The following is a 22,292-nucleotide window of genomic DNA, read 5'->3' on the forward strand; positions in this document are numbered from 1 at the left end:
TCCTGACACATGGTCCAAAAAGGCCCTTGGGCCACTTTACAACCTTAGAACCCATAAAAACAATGCCAAGAGAGAAGGTGTTTATTTGAATAGTCTGTGCCAAGACCCTTTTAGGTTGTAAAATTTAAGCCCAGCACTTTTAATTGTACCCAGAAACAAACTGGGAGCCAGTATGCTGTTGTAGCATGCATGCAATGTGTTCCCTTCAGCCTTCTCCTGTAATTAAATGAAGCAGCCACATTTGAGAGTGATTGAAGTTTCTGAATGGTTTTCAAAGGCAGCCCCACATCCAGTGCATAACAGTATCCCAACCAAAAAGCATATCAAGTCATTTATTACATGTATATCCCTCTTTTCTCCCATGGAACTCAAGGTGGTCTACATGGAATTCCCAAGTATATCAATCAGGCACTGGCCAGACCCAGAGTTGCATAGTTTCAGCTAGGTTGCTACATCATGTGATTTCAGGCATATCGTAGATGTCATTCTCTGGAAGTGGTTGTATATGACGGACCAGATAAAGCTGGTATAAGGCATTCTTGGCCACTGTTAACAACTGAGGTATAGGACTGGGTCCAACAGCATCACCAAACTACATACCCAGTACGAAAGATAACCAACTAAAGATAACAATTATTAGTATCCAATCTTTTCTGGATTGAGTTTGCTTATACACCTTCATCTAATCCATCACTACTTCCACACACACATGCTTTTACGCTCAGCCTGACCATGCAACCCAGAAGGATACTGTGCAAGATGGTATCAAAAGCTGCTGAGAGGTGCAGAAGAATCAACAGGGTCCTTCTGCCCCTATCTGTCTTCCAATGTAGATCATCCACCAGCATGACCAAAGCAGTTTCCTTCCCAGTCTAGGCCTGAAGTCAGTCTTATAAGTATAATGGATTGTAAACTGCCCTGAGATTTTATATAAGGCTCCTGGTAATCTTTGTCCCAGGTTTTCCTGCTGTTCAAGCCATTGTCCCTGATGATTCATCATAAATGTGATAGATAGATAGATGATAGATAGATAGATCGATAGATAGATAATACATTTATATACCGCCCCAAACCAAAGTCTAGGGGCGGTTCACAATCATAAAACAACAATACAAATAAATAAAACTTTAAAATTAATTAAAACTCCAAAAAGCTGCTTAAAATGAATAATTTACAATATTTAAAATTACAAAAGCTAAAAGGCCTGGTTAAAGAGATGAATCTTCAAAGATCTTTTAAAAACCGCTAGACATGGGGAGAGTCTTATGTCAGTGGGAAGCGCATTCCAAAGTCTCGGAGCGACAACTGAGAAGGCCTGTCCCTGAGTGGCCACCAAACAACTTGAAGGTAGCCACAGATGGGCCTCCCCTGTCGAACGCAATGGACTATGGGGATTGTGCAGAAGAAGACGCTCTCTTAAATACCGTGGGCCTAAGCTGTTGAGGGCTTTATAGGTTATAACTGGCACTTTTTATTTTGCCCGGAAACCTATTGGCAGCCAGTGCAACTCCTGTAATATATGAGTAATATGGTCTCTTCGAGATGACCTGGAGACCAACCTGGCTGCCACGTTCTTAACTAATTGTAGTTTCTGGACTACATACAAAGGCAACCCCACATAGAGCACATTGCAGTAATCAAGTCTGGAGGTTACCAGCAAATGTACTACTGTTCTGAGGTCATGAATCCCAAGAAACGGACGCAGCTGGTGTTTCAACCGAAGCTGATAAAAAGCACCTCTGGCCACTGCCTCAACCTGAGAAACCAGGGAGAGGAATGAATCCAGAAGCACTCCCAAACTACATACCTGTTCCTTCTGAGGAAGTGTAACCCCATCTAGAACAGGTAGGTCAATATCGTTTCCCGAGTAACGATAGATAGATTCTAACTCAGAAATTCCCGGAGTTGTACCACCACCAATTACTTGATTGTTCTGACTAAAAAAAAGTAGGTTGGAGACTGGTCAATAGTTATTCAATTTAAGATCATCATTTCCCCCCAATACAAGCCTTACAATAGTCTCCTTCAAGGAGGCAGGAACTATCTCCCCCCACCACCACCAAGAATGATCACACCCTGGATGAAACTGGCCAACATAACTCTGTTATAACCAACCAGGAAGGGCAAGGGTTAAATGCATGTATTATTGGCCCTGCACGTCAAAAAAAAATCTATCCATATCCTCAAATGCAATCAACAGGAACGTATCCAGGCAACTGTGATTGATGGAAGACTAGGACATCCCTGTACTAAAAGTATGCTTAATGTGGCATCCACATTAGTGTATATGCAAGCAGCACTACAGTTCATCTGTAGGCTGAGATTAAGTATCCTTAGGACCAATTTGTAAAGGCGGTTGACAATATAGAAATGCTCCACTGGATGGCACTGCATGGATACAGCGATGGTGGAGAAGTACAATTTCTTTACTGCAGTCAATACCACAAATTAAGTCTTAAAATGGACTCCTGGTTATATTTGTCCCAAGTTTTTCCTGCTGTTCAAGCCATTGTCTCTGCTAATTCATCATCCAATATTAGGAAGAATGCATGCACTTTAATAGATCAGGGCATTTGGAACTACCATATCAACTGCCCAAATCAGCTCTATATTGGAGATACTGACCAGGGCTGACAGCATAACCAGTGCTGTCAGCTGACAACCCCCCTAAGCATTCAAGAAACCTATTGAGTCAATCAACTCTTAAGGTTGGACCACCCTCTAGGGAGCTAGCTCACCAAAGGCTTGAAAGTCAGAAGAGCTCAGATCAGTAACTGGTTAAATAACAGGAGATAGGATAAGAATAAATAGACACTTTTCACAATGAAAGCAAGTAAGCAATGGAGTTCCCTAAGGGTCCGATGTTATTTAACTTATTCATGAATGATCTGGAGTGCGTGATTAGTGAGTTGCTTAAACCTGTGGATGAATCCATGTTATTCAGGATAATGGAAACCCCAGTAGACTGCAATGAACTCCAAATTTCTTCAAATTAAGTCACTGGGCAAGTGGCAAATGAAATTTAATGTAAGTATAAATTGAGGGGAAACCAAATTCCATCTTCAGAGTGTAATGGCTTTTCATTACATGCCAATAATGTGACTGATTGACATTTTACTGATATACACTTCAGGAATTTGAACTAGTTGTAACTCTTCAGGAAGGATTTTGGAGATATGGTGGATAGCTTAGTAAAAACATTGATTTAGGCTGCATTCACATGTAATGCAAAATGGGAGGGTGATGAACCAGCAATTTCAATTTCAAAATGTAAATTGCGTCACAGCTGTTCACCCAACCATAGTCAGGCAACCTCCAGTTTCAGGAGAGGGGAGCCCTTACCTCTTCCTGGTGTGCCGAGGCCAATCCCAACAAGCTCCGTAGCACTTGCATCTCCAGACTGTGGGCAAAGCATCAGCACATCACCAGAGCAGCTGCCATTGGCCACAATCTTAAAGGGGGCGTCCTGAGTGTGATCATGCCATTTTGGAACTATCTGCCCACCCTTGGCATGGAAAGGGCATTTAATCCCTTGAATAAAATTTATTTTTATTTTATTTAACATATTTCTGTACCGCCCAAAACATGCTTCTCTGGGCACTTTACAGTTAAAATCATATAAACATTAAAGTCATCAACATTAAAATAATTTAAAACCCAACATTAAAAGTATTAAAACTATAAATCTAATTAAAAGCCTGGGTGAACAAATATTTCTTCAATGTCTTTTAAAAAGTTGCCAGAGATGGGAAGGCTCTTATCTCAACAGGGAGCACCAGGGGCGTAGCTATAATTGAGCGAAAGGGTTCAAAGAACAAGGGCCCCCAGCTCCTGAGGGCCCTCCAGCTCCATCCCTCCCTATTTTCTTCATTATCTCCCTCTCTCTGGGGGGCCGCCAGAAAGAGGGATGAACACGGGCCCCCTCTCCCCTATCTACGCCTCTGGGGAGCACAATGGATGATGGGGCTCATGGCGAAGAAAATGCCATGCCGTGTCAGCGCTCCATGTCATGTCATGTCAGCTCCTCTTTCTGCTAGCACTGCCACCCTCCTAAGAGCCCCGCAACAAAATTGTCCCACCCAGCATGATTTCGGGGGGAGGGGGTCTTGGGTGAGCACTATTTCCCTGTTACTCAGGAAAGGGAAGCAGACTTGATGACTTCCTAGGAAGGGATATGTATATGAGGGAGGGCAAAGGATCTGGGGGGGGGGGTGTCTGTCCTGTCGTGACCTAGGATGCTTTTGCAAGGGTTCACCCCGACAAAGCAGTCAATGCAGACCAAACCACACTCCCGTTCCCCTGGCAGCTTGCTGCTCTCATGAGAAGGCCAGTCTACTGGGGATGACCATAGTGTCAAATACCCTTGGTCTTCTATTGGACGGTGCGTTCATGAGTTGAGCTGATCCAGCAAAAGGCCCCCCGCTTGTGTGGGGTCCCCACTCCCTCTGGTTAGCAATAGAACTAGCGTATTGACTGCCCAAATCAGCTCTATATTGGAGATACTGACCAGGGCTGACAGCATAGCCAGTGATGTCAGCTGACAACACCCTTAAGCATTCAAGAAACCTATTGAGTCAATCAACTCTTAAGTTGATTAAGATCAACCCCCTCCTCCCCTGGGAAGCCTTGCATGGACCCAAAAGAGATTATGACGCTCCATCTGTCCAAGCCTAGCCACGTGTGCGGTCAGCGGGAACACCAAATGTAGGAACGAATCTTTACTGTCATTCAAAATTCCCGGGTTCAGACTGACATTGTACCATATGCAGATCTGCTGCTGTGGGGAATCATGGGAGAGGGGAGCCCTGATTTCCAGCAACCGCAGGAGAGTGGGGTCTTTGTTTTGGGGCACATGCAGGAGTGGACATGTCTAAGTGGGTGGATGGGTTGGCAGAGGGCATGCTTTGATAGTTTCTTGGTGGCGGTTGCCAAGACAGAGAGAGCAATTGGTGGGATAGCCATCCCCACTGCTAGCTTATATAGAGCCACCTGGCTGGGCAGCATCTGCCATCCAGCCCCCATGGCCTGACAGTCTTGTGAGAGAGTAGTTGATGGGAGAAGGGGTGTTTTGTTATCAGGCATTATTAGCGATTCTGCCCAACACTCCTGTCCCCACAGACGGTTCTTCTCATGAGTTGTGAGGGTGTGTCCCTATGGCCTTGCACTCTCATGAGTGAGATATCTACTTGGGATCAGCATGCATCACCATCACATATAAAGAATCTCCCCTCTCAGTGTTTGTATTGCTGTTCCTGCTGCCCAGCCGTTCTCATGAGTAATCCTAGGGACTGCACAGGTACCCACAGTGGGATATGCCCCCCTTTCCCAATTTATTTGTGTGTGGGGGATAGAAATTGGCTGTTCAAGAATACCCAATTGGAGCTGCCTTTCAAACCCACCACTAATGTGTTCCCACCACAGTACTGTAATGGGGTGCCCTCCTTACGTTGCCACCTGGAGTGTTTATGTTTGTGAACATACATCATTGTCGCTTCATCTTCAGGGAGCAAAGCACTTACTGCCTTTCCTGTCATCCCACCCCCTTTCCCTCCTGTTTGCCAGGAGTGGGGGAGCAAGGGAAAGAGAGAAAAATGGGCATGCCCCTGTGTGACTTTGCCATTTGACCAGCTGATGAGCTTGGGATGGGACGTGGCAGCATCCCTGTTGCTGGGCAACTGCTTTGTTGGATTGGAAACAGGAGGGGTGGGAAGAGTGGCCAGAGGCACAGCCAGTGGGAAACATCACAGGCATGGAGTGAGTGTGATCCCGGGCAGGTTTGTGCCACTGTCTCTATGATTGAGGTTCCAAAAACTGCACCGAACCATGGTTATGATGTTGTGTGCGTTCGGACATAACGCTTAAGTACTCAAACCTCAGGTCTTGGTGGTGAACCTTAGTGCAAACTGGAGGTTCAAACTGGAATTTGGGGAGGCAAACCACAGGTCGCTTTTGGCTTGAAAACCATGGTTGCATGCATTCAGATGTAACGGAGTTCCAACCTCTGCCCCATTTAACTTTGGTTTCATATTACGTCCGAATTCGGCTTTTGTGTGTGACAGCTATGAAAAAGGCAAAAACTATGCTATGGATTATTAGGGGAAATATTGAATATAAAATGTCTAGTATCATAATCTCTTTATATAAATGTATGTTATGGGTTACATGTCTTAAATGTGTATTTTAACATATTGTTCTAGGCACTCATTTGAAAAAAGGTCCAGTAGAACTGATGCATAAATGGAAAACTGGAATGATCAAGGGGTTAGAGTATCTACCCCATGAAGGGAAGCTGCAATGTTTGGGCTTTCTAAATTTAGAAAAAAAGAAAACTAAGTGTCATAGAAATTAAAAAATATATATGAATGGTGTTGAGAAAATGGGCAGAGAAAAAATGTTCTCCCTTTTTCATATTACTGGAATTTTGGATTACCCATCAAAATTGATAGTAGATTAACGAGACAAAAAGAAGTAATTCTTCACACAACCCACAGTTAATTTATGGAGTATGCTGCCACATGGTGTAGAGCAGGGATTCCCAGATGAAATTGGCCTTTGGCTGTTGTGGCTGGGAATGATGGGAGTTGTAGTCCAACAGCTTCTGGGGACCCAAGGCTGGGAATCCCTGATGTAAAGATAAGGACTATCTTACATGGTTTTCAAAGGGGTTATTCAAATTCCTAAAAGATAGAACTTAATGGGATTACTAGGTTCAGAGGCAATATACCTTGAATACAGACAGATAGGAAATGGAGAACTGGAAGGGCAGTTATGCCCATGTTCTGCTTGTATGGTTGGCCACTGCTGTGAACAAGGCACTGGATTAAATAGCCTTCTGGTCTGAACTTGTATGGCTCTTCTTATGTCCAGAACTTTCTCTAATGTCCATGTGGAACATTTATTATATTGCTCATCCACAGAGCACCATCAGCCTGGTCTGTTATAGTACACATAACCCAGTATAAGATCTGCCACATTTGTTGGGCACTGAGATATCCTTATGGTGGTGATGGTGATCTAAAGTGCTGAACTGCTCCTTGGTATGAGTATTTAATTCCCCCAACGTTAATGATGTGGGAACTGAAGTTTGGGAGAGAGAGACAGCTGTTGTCTCATTTTCCGATTCGAGCATCATTACATGATGGTGCTGAAGAGAAACAATGAGGGCTTGGGCTGTCTCATTGTCTGGGTGACTTACTGCACTGTATTGGTTCTATTGCCATATTTTGTTCACGTGTACAATGTGTGTACAGTGTACACATGTAGAGATCTGTACACACATGCAATTATTCACATGTTATGTTCAGTGCACATATAGTAGTACACTTCTGATGTGTGCCCTGCATTTGAGGTTTACTTTATCTAGGTTCACTTTTAAATGAACAGATGCACAACCATTCACACAAAATAATGTACAGATGCCTATATGCATGTATAATGCAATGTCTAAATAAGGCCGCATTTTGGAATCAGCCTGTAATTTCTCCATTTAGCAACACTATAATAAGATTCTAGGCAGGCAGACACACATTAAAACAGAAGTCCGATGGCATCCAAGCCATGCCCCACAGTATATCTCACCTCTTTTATACAGGATCTCCTATCTGTCTTGGCTGTGAAATGTCTGGCATTAGGTCAGAAGTCTGTCTGATTTATTTATTAATATGTGTCTAGCAATAATGAAAAGAAAATCAGGACAGGTTAGAATTTAAATTTAGAAATTTTAGTATGTTTATCATTCATGGGGGGCAAGCCTCCCTTTTGTATCACCATGGACACACATTATACAGACACTTATTGTACAAAGGAGAAACTAATTTTTCCACACACATTCTCTCTCTCTGTCTCTCACACAGAGAGAGAGAGAGAGAGAGAGAGAGAGAGAGAGAGAGAGAGAGAGGAGAGAGAGTTCCTGATGCAGACAGGGGCGTAATGAGGCTGGAGTGGGCCCAGAGACAAAATTTTAAAATGGGCCCGTCGCTGATACACACACACTCACTTCACATGTGACTTGCCTCGAGGCGTGGGGGCCCCCAGGCAGCCGCCTTCCCTTGCCTAATGGTAGTTACGCTACTGGATGCAGATACAGTTTCTCTTTTCCACATAAATGTGGGAAATGGATGTTAGATGTGATCTATCATAGTTTCCTCCAACCCCAACCCCACATGTGCAAAATGACCCACAGATTCTACCTAATCTGTTTGTATTGCAAATGGGCTATAACAGGTGCTAAATCTTGGGAAAGGGGAGATTTTTTATTTGGTTAAATATGTGTGTGTGTGTTTGTGTGTGTGTATCACACATACATGTTGCACGTTGCACTAAGGGATGAAAACTGAGATATCAAAGTAAAATGAGAGGTACTATGTATTGCACTGAATCTATGGCTTTATGAAAGGAGTTCATAAGGATTTCCTATGATAAATCCAAGCGAGATAAATACAATGTAATCAGATATTCTATTTATTGATGTTATCCTTATCCACTTCAGTCCATTGGTACAGCCGAAGAGAGAAATGTAAATAAGTGCATAGTACTAGAAGACATTCTTTAACTCCCAATAACTAATCCGAAGCAACTTCCAGCCCCTGGCTCTGTATTCACAATAATTAAAGCAGATTAGAACCCCTAATCTATCCACCCACTGAAAGCGTGTTGCGATAGCTACCCTTTTACCACTCTTTGTACTCTCAACTGTGAGTACAAAAGGGTCATTAAAGTGTGTTGGGAAGTAACTAATCTAGGTTAAGAAATCTATAATAGGCCCTTTAGGATTTACATGTGGGCTTCTTAGCCATAGCGTCTATGGAAAAAGGTAATAAATGCTAGGGAAACACCATCTGTCTTCTTTTTCGCAATGTGAAAAAGAAATGCAGACGGCTGGCTGGTAAACAAACACCGCAATTGCTAAATGCATGAATGAACCAGGAGGGAGCTATTTTGTAGTGGTGGTGGGGGGAATCCACTCCAGGTTTTCTCGGCCGCCTTCTGAGTGACAGGTTGACATCATTGGAGGCGTGACAGAGGGTTGAGGTGGGGGCTCGGCGCTGAAATGTTGCCGTGCAGAGTTAAGATCATTCTGAAACAGCAACGCTAAAGCACATAGCAGCTTGCAAAGTGATAGCCGCGCAGCAGACAACTTCCCACTAGCCATTGCTGTCTCCACGGGCTGACTTGGATTTAGCTCCGATTGCTACGGATGTGCTTCGGGAAACAGATTTTAGCCTTTGCATTCGGTAAGCATGAATTGGAGGCTTGCAAGCGTGCTGGAGGTACCTCAGGTGCTGCTCTGTGTTAACCTCCTCCTAAGATGACTACACGCAACCCACTTTCCTTAAATGCTCGTCTAGATTTAAAGCTTTAAACACGGACCTGATCCAGTTTTAAAACCAATTGCTAGCCCGTAGTTTGCAGCTGCTCTGATGCATTAAATTCTCTAGTGAAGACGTAGCAAGTCACTTGCGATCTCTTGGCTGAGCAGTTGTGCTGAAACTTGGAGTGCTCCATTTTAATCCTTTTCTTGCAGTGCTGCTGGAGCGAGGGTTTATTCCTTTTTGGAAAGCGCGGGCGATTGGTGCAAAGATCTTGCCCGTCTCTGTGTATGTGTATATATGTACGTTTCTGTAGAGAGAGAGAGAGGGGAGAGTTTCACGAGATCTAAAGGGTCTCACTCACACACACACACACACACACACAAACAGCCGCCCGCTGCCGCCTCCGACGTGCTTGCAGTGCTGCGAGCCTGTCAACCAGCCCGCAAGAGCAAGCACATGGCCGATTTGCAGAGAAAGCCATTGCCTCTCTTCCGTGCCAAGAGGGCTTCTTTGCTCCTCGTTGTTTATCTCTCCTTCTTCTCCTCCCTCACTAGGCATTCCCATTGCATTTTGTCTACCTAAGGTTGGGGAGCAGGATTGCGGGTGAGGACCATGTGGTGAAAAGTAGCGTGGATCCAAGGAAGCTGTTGGGACTACTACGCGCCTGGAAGGGAGAAGCAAGCCCCGAATTGGCGGAAGGCAAGGGAGAGGAGAACCGGCCGTGCAGCAGCAGCCGCCTTGCTTCGCAAACGCACTCCTCGAAGCCCTGCCGCTGCTTACAGGCGACTCGCGTCGAGAGGATGCAGCGTGCGACTGATTTGTTGTAGGTTGAGTGAACCCTGCTTGCAAAACCAGCTCGATCGCCTGTACCTGGTGGCTGCCAAAGAAATCGCTTCCTCTGGATTCCCTGTAGTTATTCCCCGAGTGCGGAGGAGCCGCTCTTCAGAGAAAAGCGTGTTCGCTTCGTGACCAAGTAACTTGAGGGGTGGGGTAACACACCCCCTTGAATGTTTGTGCTTCGGAGAGAGGGGTGTTTGGGGAGCAGGCAAGTTGGATTTTCTTCTGCTCGGGGAACAGGGTTTTGCGATCGCTGGGTGCGCTTAGCAAGAAAGGGAGACGCAGAGGAACTTGGCCTCTCCAACCCGAAGGGAGCTGGCGAGCGAGGACTGGGGGGGTGTCGCAAGCCCGCCTGAGTTGGGAATGAGTTCTCCAGCGTTTTGAGACTTTTCACACGCTACTCTATGGATCTAACTTAGCAGGGTGGTGCTTTCACGCGGATTCGCCATTCAAATACGTAAGTTTGCGCCTTTCCTCTTCTGCCCCAGCTTCGCTTGCACTATGGATTCCTGCTACCTTGTTTTACGCGCGTGGAGCACTTAGCAGGTGTCCGTTTGTTCCTCTTCCCTCGCAGTTGTGTGTGGGCCAAGAATGGGGAGGGCCAAGGCTGGTATCAGGCGTGTGCTTCTCGCTAGAGACTAACTTGGGGTCGCTCTGCTGCTTCCTTCTTGTCTAAATGAATCCTGAGGTTGTGTTTCCGTCGAGATTTGTGGAGCTCTGAACTTGTTGTTCTCTGGGCGAGAAATAGGCTGGGATTCTGCAAAGGGGTGAAACAGCTGCATCAAAGAGCTGTAACCAAGTCTTTGCTTCCAGGGAGATAGGCACTTATTCAACCCCACAGGACTAGGTTTTGAGATCCCATTTTTAAATAATGTGTGAATTGTTTTTTTATGACCGGATTCTGTGTGTGTAAGAACTAAACTTGGGCCTATTTCCCAATTATACTTAACTTTGTTCTGGATTTCGATTTCTGGGGTTATTGTAGTTTGAATGTCATATGTACACTGACTGGAATGTACATTTGATTTTAAAATGACTCCATCCACCCCTTATTGACATTCACACGTGTACACACAACATGCAAGAGTATGAATATTCTGTTCGAATGAATAGAATACTCTTAACTATTGTGCGAAAGTTCCCATTCTTGAGCTTGTCTAACAGATTCAATATTCCTTTTTCAGGGGTCATTACTAGTGCACCCTGTTGCCACATATTTGTGAGTGAAATGGGAATTTTGTGTGATTAAGGGTGTTGAACATTTTGTGTGTGGGTGTTTGTGGTAGTTATTTTGGATTGCAGCAAGGCTAGAACTGCCGTGTGCATATGACAGTTGCTCTGTAAAATGTGCTAGGGACAGGTAGAAATTACAATAATACTTCGTATTGGTTTTCTGTAAGTGCTCAGACGTACTGTTGGTCTGTGGCAGTTGGCAGCTATACTGTGGCCTTAGCGAAGCGCTCCTAAAATCATTCTTTCTGGTTCTGTTGTTCTTAATGGGATGTGTATATTTAAGTGCATGTAGTCAGCACAGGAGGGATTTCCCCTCCAAGTCTGAATGAGATTTAAGCAGGTCCGTAGAGAGGCGTGGAGGCTGCTAGGAGGAAATGGGGGGTAAGACAGAGATAAAGAGGCTTCCCCCATATCTCCACCTTGTTTCCTTTAGAAAGTACAGAAGGGGGTGGGGGCATCCAGCATGCTCAAACTAGTACATGCAAACCTTTTCATGTTGCTTTTGAAAGATAAAGGGAGAGGAGGAAGGCAATACAGCTTTAAGTATTGGAAAGTCCGCCCCCCTGAGGTAATGGTAACCTCAGCCTTTTCCCCTCCTCCTGCAGATGGGGTGAAAAAAAATCCCTTGTTTTCATTCATAACTTTTTCCTCTTCCTTCCTCTCCGTCAGCTTTGCATTCATCGCCTCCTTTGAGCTCAGATTGCAGTGGGCAGTGCTACCACTCTCCACTCGCCGCCAGTGTGGTGTTCCCTTCTGAAAATCCATTCAGTGTGGAGTCTTGGAAGCATTTTTTCACCCTAATCAGAACTCTGCCTTTAGAAGTTTATCAAGGGAAATGTGGGAGTTAATTAAACAAAACCAACAACCCACTAATGTCTTACAGGCCCTGAATGCTGGGAAAATGTATGTGTGTGTGTGTGTGGGGCGGGGGGGGAGTTAAAACTCAAAGTGTCAAATTTGGCTTGTGTTTGCTCCCCTTCTCTCCTCCACTTTTTTTTGGGGGGGGGGGAATTAAGTTTAGATTTTAGATGGAGTCAGGCAACAATAACAACTTTACATAAGCCATCTGGCTGTGTTTAGTGGGTTTAACATTGTTTGTATTGTAATTGAAAGAAAGAAAAGAGCACTCCTGTACACTTCATAGTTGTGTTGTCCCACAAGTTGTGTTGCCCCAGTCTTCTCTGGGTTTGTCCCAGTGGCATTTTATGTGCTCCTCTAAAGGTCCATGAAAACGAGAACTTGTGTGAGGTAGAGTTAAAGTGTGACTGGGTCCAGCAGCATTCTTTACACCTTATGCAGGTGATATGTGGGGGTGGGGAGGGGGAACTTGATCTGTGGCTGGCTTCCTGGATTTTTCTGTGCCCTGATAAAAAGGGAAGAACCATATTATGAGTTTCTGCACAAGTTCTTTAGGGGCGTGTTCCAGTCTAACGTATGTTTGAGAAAGAAATGTGGGGCTGGGGCAGGTTTTTCCACCATTTGTTGTAGGAAGCCAAATGATTGCTTTTCATAGTTCATTTGTGTAATTACAAGTGATTGAGTTTATTTATGTAGCATGATTTATAAATGCCAGTATAGGAATATCTGCTTTTCTGCCTGCTGGAGACCTTCAAGGTGACTGGCAGCATAAAACCAATATCTAGAAAAAACAGGGCTGGTGTAGTGTAGTGACTGAGTGTGTGATCTGAGAGGTAAAAGTAAAGTGTGCCATCAAGTTGGTGTTGACTCCTGGCGACCACAGAGCCCTGTGGTTGTCTTTAGAGGTATCCAGTTCAAATTTATCTCCGTCATAGACTCATTAGGTGACTTTGCAAGGCACTTTTTCCTCAGCTCCTTAGTGTTTAATGTGAAGGATAACCATACTAGCTTAGCTAACAGGGTTGTTTACTGAGATGAAATATATGAAGCACTTAGGGAAAGTGTCGGTTTTTTAAGGTAAAAACAATATCATTTCATTCTCTCGCCCTCTCTCTCTTGCATTGGTTCATGAGGGGAGTTCTCAAGATGTCTCCGAATTTCTACGCCTATTTTAAAATGCAATTGTAGCAGCAGATTGTTAAAAATGCTTCACTTGAAGTACTTTCCCAGAAATTAATAGAAACTGACCTTGTTAACACAGTTGTTGGACTACAGCTCCCATCATCATTGCAATGGGCAGTGGGATTATGGGCAGATTCGCGTGCACCCCCCCTCCTGTATTTTGTGGCAACAAATATGTGCTTTTCTGGCTCTTCATTGGTCAAAAAATGTGCATGTACCTTTACAAACATCAGATAAATGTCAGAATATTTACCTATCTCTTCTCCTTTTCCCACCCTTTCCTGCTTCCACCTCTTCCTTTCACACCTGCCTTATCATCCAAGAACACTAGGGAACTTGATTGTGCAACAGTATGATGTTTACACTTGGTGGTTTTGCCTAAATTAGTGTGCTAGATTGTTTTTTGGAAGTAATCTTTCTACCCAGAAAGATTATTTCAGATGCTATTCGGGTTGGGTCATCAGGGAATTGCCATTTAAAAGGTAGCTATGTTGAATTTACATGTAAAATACTGCGTAGCACTTGAATATAGCTTTGAAAGGTAAAACAATCTGAAAGAAGAATTTTCACAGAACCTGCTGTTTAGGATGTTAACTTGCTTTTATGAGTTCCACTTCATGTTATCTTGAAGGAGTTGGTGAATGCCACTGTACTTTCTGTCTGTAAACAATGGCTAGAGTATAGCTACTATTGGGGTATAATACGCATGAGGGCTTCTTCATGAACTTCTACAAGTCCCAATTTTTGGTTGTGTGGAAGTATTGTAAGAGGAAAACGTGAGCAGAAGTGGTTGTGTGGAAGCAAGGTGGGAAGAAAAGCTACCCAGGTTTCCCTCCTACTTTGCTTCCACACAACCAAAAATTGGGAGCACGCACAGATCCCAAACCTGGGTAGAACACAGTTTTTGATTGTGTGAATTACCTCAGTGTGTGTTACACTCAGTATCTTCATGCTTGGAGACGAGAGGTGTAGGTATTGCACATGGGAGTTGCAAATATACAAGGGTTCAAGTATTTAAAGATTAAAAATCTTTTTTGGTGTGTGTATTTACTCTCAGCTGGAGTGGGAGAGAGAGAGAGAAACTAGCTGTGCTGAGATGCTTGGATTCAGTATATTTCCAGCCAGCTCTGACAGTTTGCTACTAGGTAGTTAGGTTTGTCAATTTGTGGCTTGTCATAAAATATTCTAATTGTTTTTTTAAAGCTTCCTGAGACTGACTCTTCTCTTAACCTTTTTGTCTCTTGCTCTTAGGATTTCAGATGCATGCCAGATTCCTGGTGAATGCCAGAAGTAGAGATCGCTACAGATGGAGTCCCAAGGTCAACATGGAAGTGGCAGTTCATTAGTTGTCCTTCAGCAGCCTTCTTTGGATAGCAGGCAAAGGGTGGACTATGAAAGAGACGTTCAGCCCACAGCTATCTTGTCTCTGGAGCAGATCAAGACCATCAGGGGCAGCAACGAGTACACTGAAGGCCCATCTGTGGTGAAAAGGTCAGCTCCACGGACAGCGCCTAGACAAGAAAAGCATGAAAGGACTCATGAAATCATACCGATTAATGTGAATAATAATTATGAGCACAGGCCCAGCCATCCAGGACACGTGCTGCATCAACACAACTCAAGGGCTCCTGTGTTGAGCAGATCCACAAGCACTGGGAGCGCAGCCAGTTCTGGGAGCAACAGCAGTGCTTCTTCAGAGCAGGGCCTGCTGCTAAGATCGTCCCCATCTAGGTTAGGGCCTGGTCACAGATCTGAAAGGCCAATCTGGACGCAGCCCAAGCCGTCATCCCTGATTGTAGACGATCTGAAGAGTCCCTTGAAAGAGGACTTGACGCAGCACAAGTTTATCTGTGAACAGTGTGGGAAGTGCAAATGTGGAGAGTGCACGGCACCCAGGGCCTTGCCATCTTGCTTGGCTTGCAACAGGCAGTGCTTGTGTTCAGCAGAGAGCATGGTGGAATACAGCACCTGCATGTGCTTGGTCAAAGGGATCTTCTACCACTGTTCCAATGATGATGAAGGGGACTCTTATGCGGATAATCCTTGCTCTTGCTCCCAGGCACATTGCTGGTCTAGGTACTTATGTATGGGAGCCATGTCCTTCTTTTTGCCTTGCCTGCTTTGTTATCCTCCTGCAAAAGGATGCCTTAAACTGTGCCGAGGATGTTATGACCGGATCAATCGTCCAGGTTGCCGATGCAAGAACTCTAACACGGTTTATTGTAAGCTGGAAAGTTGCCCTTCGAGGGGTCAAGGCAAGCCCTCATGATTTATAGAGGAAAATGTTCAGTTCCTTTAGACTCTTTCAGGTTGTGGCTGGCTCTTCTGTCTCGATTCCCCCCCCCCCGCCCTTCACCCATTTCCTTTTCTTTTTTCTAACTTTCATACACAAGCTCTTTCCTTTTGACGCCATAGTTTCTCTCAGCGAAGGCAAATCTGAATATTTCCTTGGTCTTTGGTAAGTGTGGCTCACGTACTTGCATCTAATTTCTCAGCTTGGCAAGTCGACTCAGGTTTGTGAGTAATCCACTCCTGAAAGAAGTAATGAGAGTAATGGGTTTTTCTGAAGCCTTTTAACTCTGCAAACAACTTTCCAAAGATGCTGCTTTGTTTGTTCTCTACAACTCTTATTTTAAACCACTTTTCAATGGCTTTCTAAGTGACTTTTCAAAGTTTTTTTCCATGAAAGAGCTGGATTATGAAGCTTTTTTTTTTTTTTTAAAGAAAGCATGTGTTTTAGTTAGTTTGGAACTTAGCAAACCTAGTGCTCACCTTCTTTTCATAGTGCAACTAGCCTGTTTTTGCTCCTTTCTTGACTGTGCTTTAAAATTTCTCAGTCCAGACTCTGAAACCTTATTTTATTTACCTTGGCTCCCCACCACTGCCCACTTCACTAGATGGATCTGCACATTGGAAATGCTATGGCTACAGCTTTGTTCATGGTTTCTATAGCTTTCAGATATACCCAGGGCCCTACATTTCTATTTTTTAACATCTTTTCTTTTGATACTAAAGTTGTTGGTTTCTGCACATCTGAGTAATAATCTTCAGGTATCATACAGTTTAAATTGTGTAAACGTTCTTTGATCTCTAACATTTCTATTATTTCTGTGGTTTAATGTCATTTAACTCAATCCTGTGCTTTATAACTTTAACCCTCTCCCTTTTTATTGCCTTAGCCACAAATTGTGGTGCTTTTTGTATATTTTATGTAAAAACACAAAGTTGAATTCTTCCTATTTTTAAGACAAAGGTCTGTTAAAACTTTTTTATTGTAAAGAATATTTATTATGTGAATCTCTATTATTTTATGATATTTATTACAAAGGACAGTTCCAAAAATGTACTCCTGTCTGAATATAACAAAATATCAATACTTAACAAAAAATAAGGGTGACACGCAGAAAGTACATATGTTAAACTATAATGCAGAAAATATAATAATTAATGAAAACGTCTCTTGGGTTCTTTATTTTTAATATAACAGTAAGCTGTGTTAGCAGTATTAGTAAGTTAAGAGTACTGCTCCTTCTGTACCTTCCTCATTTTTATCACAACTGTGAAACCACTTCTAGTATTCTAGTTTCATTTAATCACTTTTTTTGTTTTCAGTCAAGAGTTTGCTCTGAGATACTTCACAGGATTCATGTATGTTGGACAGGGGTGGACAACATGTGGTCCACAAGCTGCATTTGTGCAGTTGCAGATTTTTGGTCAACTACTTACAGCTCCATCTTTCATTTTCTTAAGTTTCTGGTTCCCATGGCTGCAAATATAAGTGTGAAAATGGAATGGCAAAATTTGCTAATATAAAGGATTGAAAGGGAGAAAAAAATGAGCAAGAAAATGCCAAAATGTCTAGTATTTCAAATTGCACGATGTCTATATATTGCAACCTTTCGAAAGGTACAGCAACTCTGTACTTTCAGATTACAAGACTATAGAATAAATACAGTTGGTATACCAATCACAATTTGACATTGCCAGATTCTTTAAAAACATACATTAGCTGCACCTGCACCACTCATCATTATTTAGGACATTGCTTTTGGTGCTGAACTTGTTGCCCCTCCCTGTTCTGTGTGATCACCAGAGTATTGGGTTCTGCCTTCTAAGGAGGCACTATGGAAGCATAGTTGTCCATCAGTTTATCTGCTTGCCCTTTCTAAAATGCCAGACATTCCTGTCCATTTTTAGGAATACATGTGTTAGCTGGATGAATTGGATATTAGAAGAAAATGCATTTGTTTTTAAGTTTTGCATCCAAATAAAATTTAACTCAGGACAAAAGTACCTTGTGTTACTGAAGTCCCTTAGTTGGGGAGCCTTCTGAGTAATTCTACTTCTTGAACTGTCACTGGGTTCCACTCTGATGTCCTCACCTGTTTGTTCATCACTCTGAGCCTCCAAATGATTACACAGAAATTTGAGGATAGAGCTAGTACAGTCATTCCACCTCTTGAGGCTATTCGGTGCTCTTTGTCACAGCTGGGCTTTAGACATAGCACTGTACTGGTTGAGTTGTAATGGCAAGTGAAATGTCTATACAAACTGCCTTCTCAACTTTTAAGTTTGTCAAGTAAGCACATATTGCTACACATGGCACATAGTTTATGCCAATAACCACACTGTTAATTTTTGCGCTCTTCATCATGTAGAAGATCCAGATAAGTTTGGCTCTTGTGGTAGAAGCAACATTGACACACTTGATGTTTTCTTGTTCATTGGTTTATTTAAAAAGAATGTGTAAAAAAGGCTCTCAATATCTTAATCACTTCAAAGTTGTACCTTTTTAAAGAGAGAGAGAAGAGTTTTATCAAGCATAAAAATTGCCGTTCTCTCATAATTTGGCTTAACAATAATTTGACAGTTTGGACAAGTGCTCTGATCGAATAAGGGCAAACACAGAAATGGATTTCCATGCATGGATCCCTTCTGGATCTGTTCCTGCACATACAAGAGGGTTCTTTAAGGAGGAATCTCCTACATTTGAAAGCTGGGTGTGTGTATATGTGGTTGGTGCCATCAGTTCGGACTGTGCTAGGGGGATGGGGAGAGAAGAACCGGAGCATCTGCTCCCCCAGCAGCACCAGTCATCTGTTTGCAGGAGAGAAAGGTCTTCATAATAGGGCACATAATGCTCCAAGTTTATCTAAGTATTTTTCTAATAAAGATGAAACCTTATTTCTTAAGTCTCTAATTGTTTTTTCTCCAGATTACTGCTCTTCCATAAGCAAAAGAAAGATGGGCATGTAATATTTTGATGATTTCTTAGTGATAATGTTTAAGTTAAGATCTTTTCACATGATCTTGTATTTTTCTCATCAAACACACGTTTATTTCAAACTTGTTGTACACAGTTGTTCATCCTGATTGTGCTTCTCAGGTTGGAGACAGCTTGCCTTTGCAATACTTAAAGCAAATTTGTTTGCATAGGGGGAATGCAATACTCCCTACAGATGGATGGTTAATTGCTGATGTGATTTCTGTGTAGAATGTGGCTGCACAAGTGTTTTGAACCTTACGGAATATTATTTTTGAAGTTATTAGTGACAAATGAATATACCTAAGGTCCCATCTTCCTGCATCTGTTAAGTATACACAGGATATTGCACTCTTGGTATTGGAAAGGGAGTTAAATGAGGATTGATTAAAATTTGGATGGCCATGGTTTGACTGATGGTGCAGAAAGGCCTCTAGTCTAGCAGTTAGGAGTGTTCCAAATCATCACAGTACCATTGCCATGCTTTTCATATAAGTACCAGTACTCAGAAATGCCTACGCAATATTTGGATGCAAAGTTGAAACAAAGATTTTTAGCTGTGATTCTGTTGACCAAGTGGCCTTAATTTGCATTTGTTGTTATGAAGATTCCAAATAAATGGGTTTTGAACTATTGAGTAATCCTGAGGTGTGACAAACTAGTTTCAGGGACAGTTTTGTTCCAGCTGTATGCCTTATTCTTATGATTTGGCATCTTTTCCAGCTGTCAGCAATAAGTTTGTTTTTTCTTAAAGACATAGCTTGGTTGAAAACAGAGGCACACGCATGCTGGCACTTGATTTTCACCATTCTTTTCAGGTTATGTAACATTCCATGGAAATCTTTGATGATCTGATTTCTGTACAACCAATTCTGTATTGTTGGAAGGAGCTGATATTCCAAACATTCAGGTTTCCCATCTAGAACTTGGAAAACATTAACATTTCATACTTTTTAAATGCATGCTGTATGGACCTCTTAACTAAATAGTTTCGCTGGGTGTACTGGTAGGACTAGTTCACTAGTAGTAACCTTGGCGTAATGTGTAATTTACTTAAAATGTACTCAGCTTTTAAACATAAAATGGACGTAAGATCTTGGAGAATAAGAGAGATCTTTCATTGGAATACTTTCTATTCCAATATAAACCCTTTCCTAGTTACACACAGATGTACAGCTTGCAGAATGGAAAGACTGCCAATTCCTAGCTATATAGAGAGGCAGATAGTAAAGGTTTCACAATCATTGGCTTGCGGGAGGGTGAAGTACAAGAAAAGCATCTAAAGAAGTGACTGTGGTGGGCATATACACCTGCTACCACAAATGTGCATGCTTTATCTTTTAACACGCTAGTGAGCAACAGAAAAATGGCACTTGCCAAAACAAATGGAAAGCTGAATTCTGAAGTAGAAATAAGCCACAACTATGTTTGCAGCATCCTGAAAGCTAGCACGTTCCTCATGTCCATGGACCTAACTGGTCATGTTAATTGGGGTACTATTCTGTGAAATACGTACAAACACCAGGCAGGATGCAGACTAATTTAGTCTTCACTAAGTTCCATTGGTGGGGGTTCAGTGGCACAGTTGGGAAGCTGCCTGCCTAGAGAGCAGGAGGTTGTTGGTTCGAATCCCCGATGGGTAACTCCTATATCAGGCAGAAGCAATATAGGAAGAAGCTGAAAGGCATTCTCTCATACTGCGTGGGAGAAGGCAATGGTAACCCCCTCCTGTACTCAACACTGTCGAGTCAGTGTTGGCTCGAGTCAGGAGCCAACACTGACTCGATGGCACCACTTTACTTAAGCTCCATTGAAATAAATAAGAACAGCCTTGCTGGATGAGGCCCAGGGCCCATCTAGTCCAGCATCATGTTTCATACAGTGGCCCACCAGATGCCTCTGGGGAGCCCACAGGCAAAAGGTATGTGCATGCCCTCTCTCCTGATATTTCTCCCCTGCAACTGGTATTGAGAGACATCATGTCTCTGAGGCTGGAGATGGCCCACAGCCACCAGACTAGTAGCCATTGATAGACCTGTCCACCATGAATCTAAGCCCCTTTTAAAGCTGTCTAAGCTGGTGGCCATCACCACATCCCATGGCAATGAATTCCATAAATTAATTATGTGCTGTGTGAAAAAGTACTTCCTCTTGTTGGTCCTAAATGAGGCAAGTTAGCTATGATGAACATTAAGCGCCATTAAATTCAGTGAAATTTAGTCATGACTAATTTAGCCTGGATCCTGGCTACTGGAGTTGCTATTTAGAAATAGTGTATGTTCATAGTAGTCCAATTTCATCAAACTCTTCAAATGTTTAACACAATGTTGGACATGATTACAACTGGTGAACGTAAGAATTGTAGCCTAAATCACTCCACTGAGGGGTGGAGTTTTGTTCTCTGTTCTGCCTAATAAGGAATTCTGTGTTACTTGAATGCTTGCATGTTCTCGCATTTTTATTGGCATATTAAAAATATCCATCTTGTCTATTCAGATACATTCTTTGGGTGTCTTTCCAAATAATTCACAGGTGTTTTATGCCTAATTTTAGTGCCTTTGATTCAGTTTGGTTTTTTGTGGGTCCACCTTGGGAGTGGAACGTACAAATGCTGAAGCATCCAAACTTGCTCTTGTGGCAACTGGTTTATTTACTAGCACTGTTGCAGTGTCAATAACACAATTTTAGGTAGTGCCAGTTGTAGTATTGTGGTTTAGTCTTCTGTTATAAGAACAATTTGATGAACATTACCACCAGAATGAAGAGACTAGAGCACTTGACTAGCATTAATGATCGTTAAGATTAGAAGCGTCAAGGTTTATTGTAACGGGACTCCTTGATCAAGTCTTCCATTCTCTAACAAAAAGTTGATAATGCTGTATATGGATAGTACTTGTCAAAGTGGAGCCACTTGCTTTATCAGTGCCTTTGTATGGGGAGAAAGTATTTGATGGGGCTTTCTGCATAGCAAGTCAACGTGTATCTAAATTGCATATTAGCTGTTCATTATCATTATCATCTCGCAACTCCTTTTCCAGTGCTAGTAGCACAATATTCTGTTCGCGTGTAAAGGGCAGTGGTAGACAATAACCGTGCTGATATCCCAATTTAAAAAAAAAATTGGTTAAGTTTCTTAAAAGCATTGGAAATTGTAAAGATGGACAGTTTGACAGACAAGATCCACCAAATAAATTTATATTCTTCATCTGCATTGACACAACTGTGGTTTTTATGTATTGTTTATTGGCACTTACATGATGTATAGTGATGTGGTGTTGGACAAATAGCAATTTCTGTAACATAAATTATTTAAATTAAAAATTAAAATCTGGCTAGATATGCATCCCTTTGCATGGAAATACAAATGTACATTTTGTGGATCTCCACAAAATGGCTTCCAGGTGTCTCAAAGGCCAAATAGTTTGGGAGCATCTGACTGTTTATGCCTTTATTTGTTAGCTATAATGATTCTTAAGGTATCTTTAGATAAATTCTCTAAAAAATTTCTCTCTTGGCTTGCCGAGAGTGAGCTTGCTAAGATAGCTGGCAGGTACAGAAGTTGCATATCTTCATACTAATTTGTGATCCAGTTTGCAAAGAGCTCCCCT

General features: G+C 42.6%; 1 protein-coding gene across 5 annotated transcripts; it reads left to right on the top strand.

The window, feature by feature from the left end:
* Positions 1-9,019: 9,019 nt before the first annotated feature.
* Positions 9,020-21,893, top strand: SPRY1 (sprouty RTK signaling antagonist 1). 5 transcript variants are annotated; one of them, XM_053252091.1, is made up of 3 exons: positions 9,020-9,233; positions 9,866-10,356; positions 14,673-21,893. In XM_053252091.1, exon 3 carries the CDS (start codon positions 14,728-14,730, stop codon positions 15,688-15,690), a length of 963 nt encoding a protein of 320 aa, XP_053108066.1. In that variant the 5' UTR covers positions 9,020-9,233; positions 9,866-10,356; positions 14,673-14,727; the 3' UTR covers positions 15,691-21,893. The 5 variants fall into 5 exon arrangements, with proteins under 5 accessions (XP_053108066.1, XP_053108067.1, XP_053108064.1 ...); XM_053252089.1 differs by having other exon boundaries at positions 9,023-9,233; positions 9,866-10,605; XM_053252090.1 differs by having other exon boundaries at positions 9,023-9,233; positions 9,895-10,605.
* Positions 21,894-22,292: the final 399 nt, after the last annotated feature.

Source organism: Hemicordylus capensis, chromosome 5 (genome assembly GCF_027244095.1).
Source record: "Hemicordylus capensis ecotype Gifberg chromosome 5, rHemCap1.1.pri, whole genome shotgun sequence".
Lineage (NCBI taxonomy): Eukaryota > Metazoa > Chordata > Lepidosauria > Squamata > Cordylidae > Hemicordylus > Hemicordylus capensis.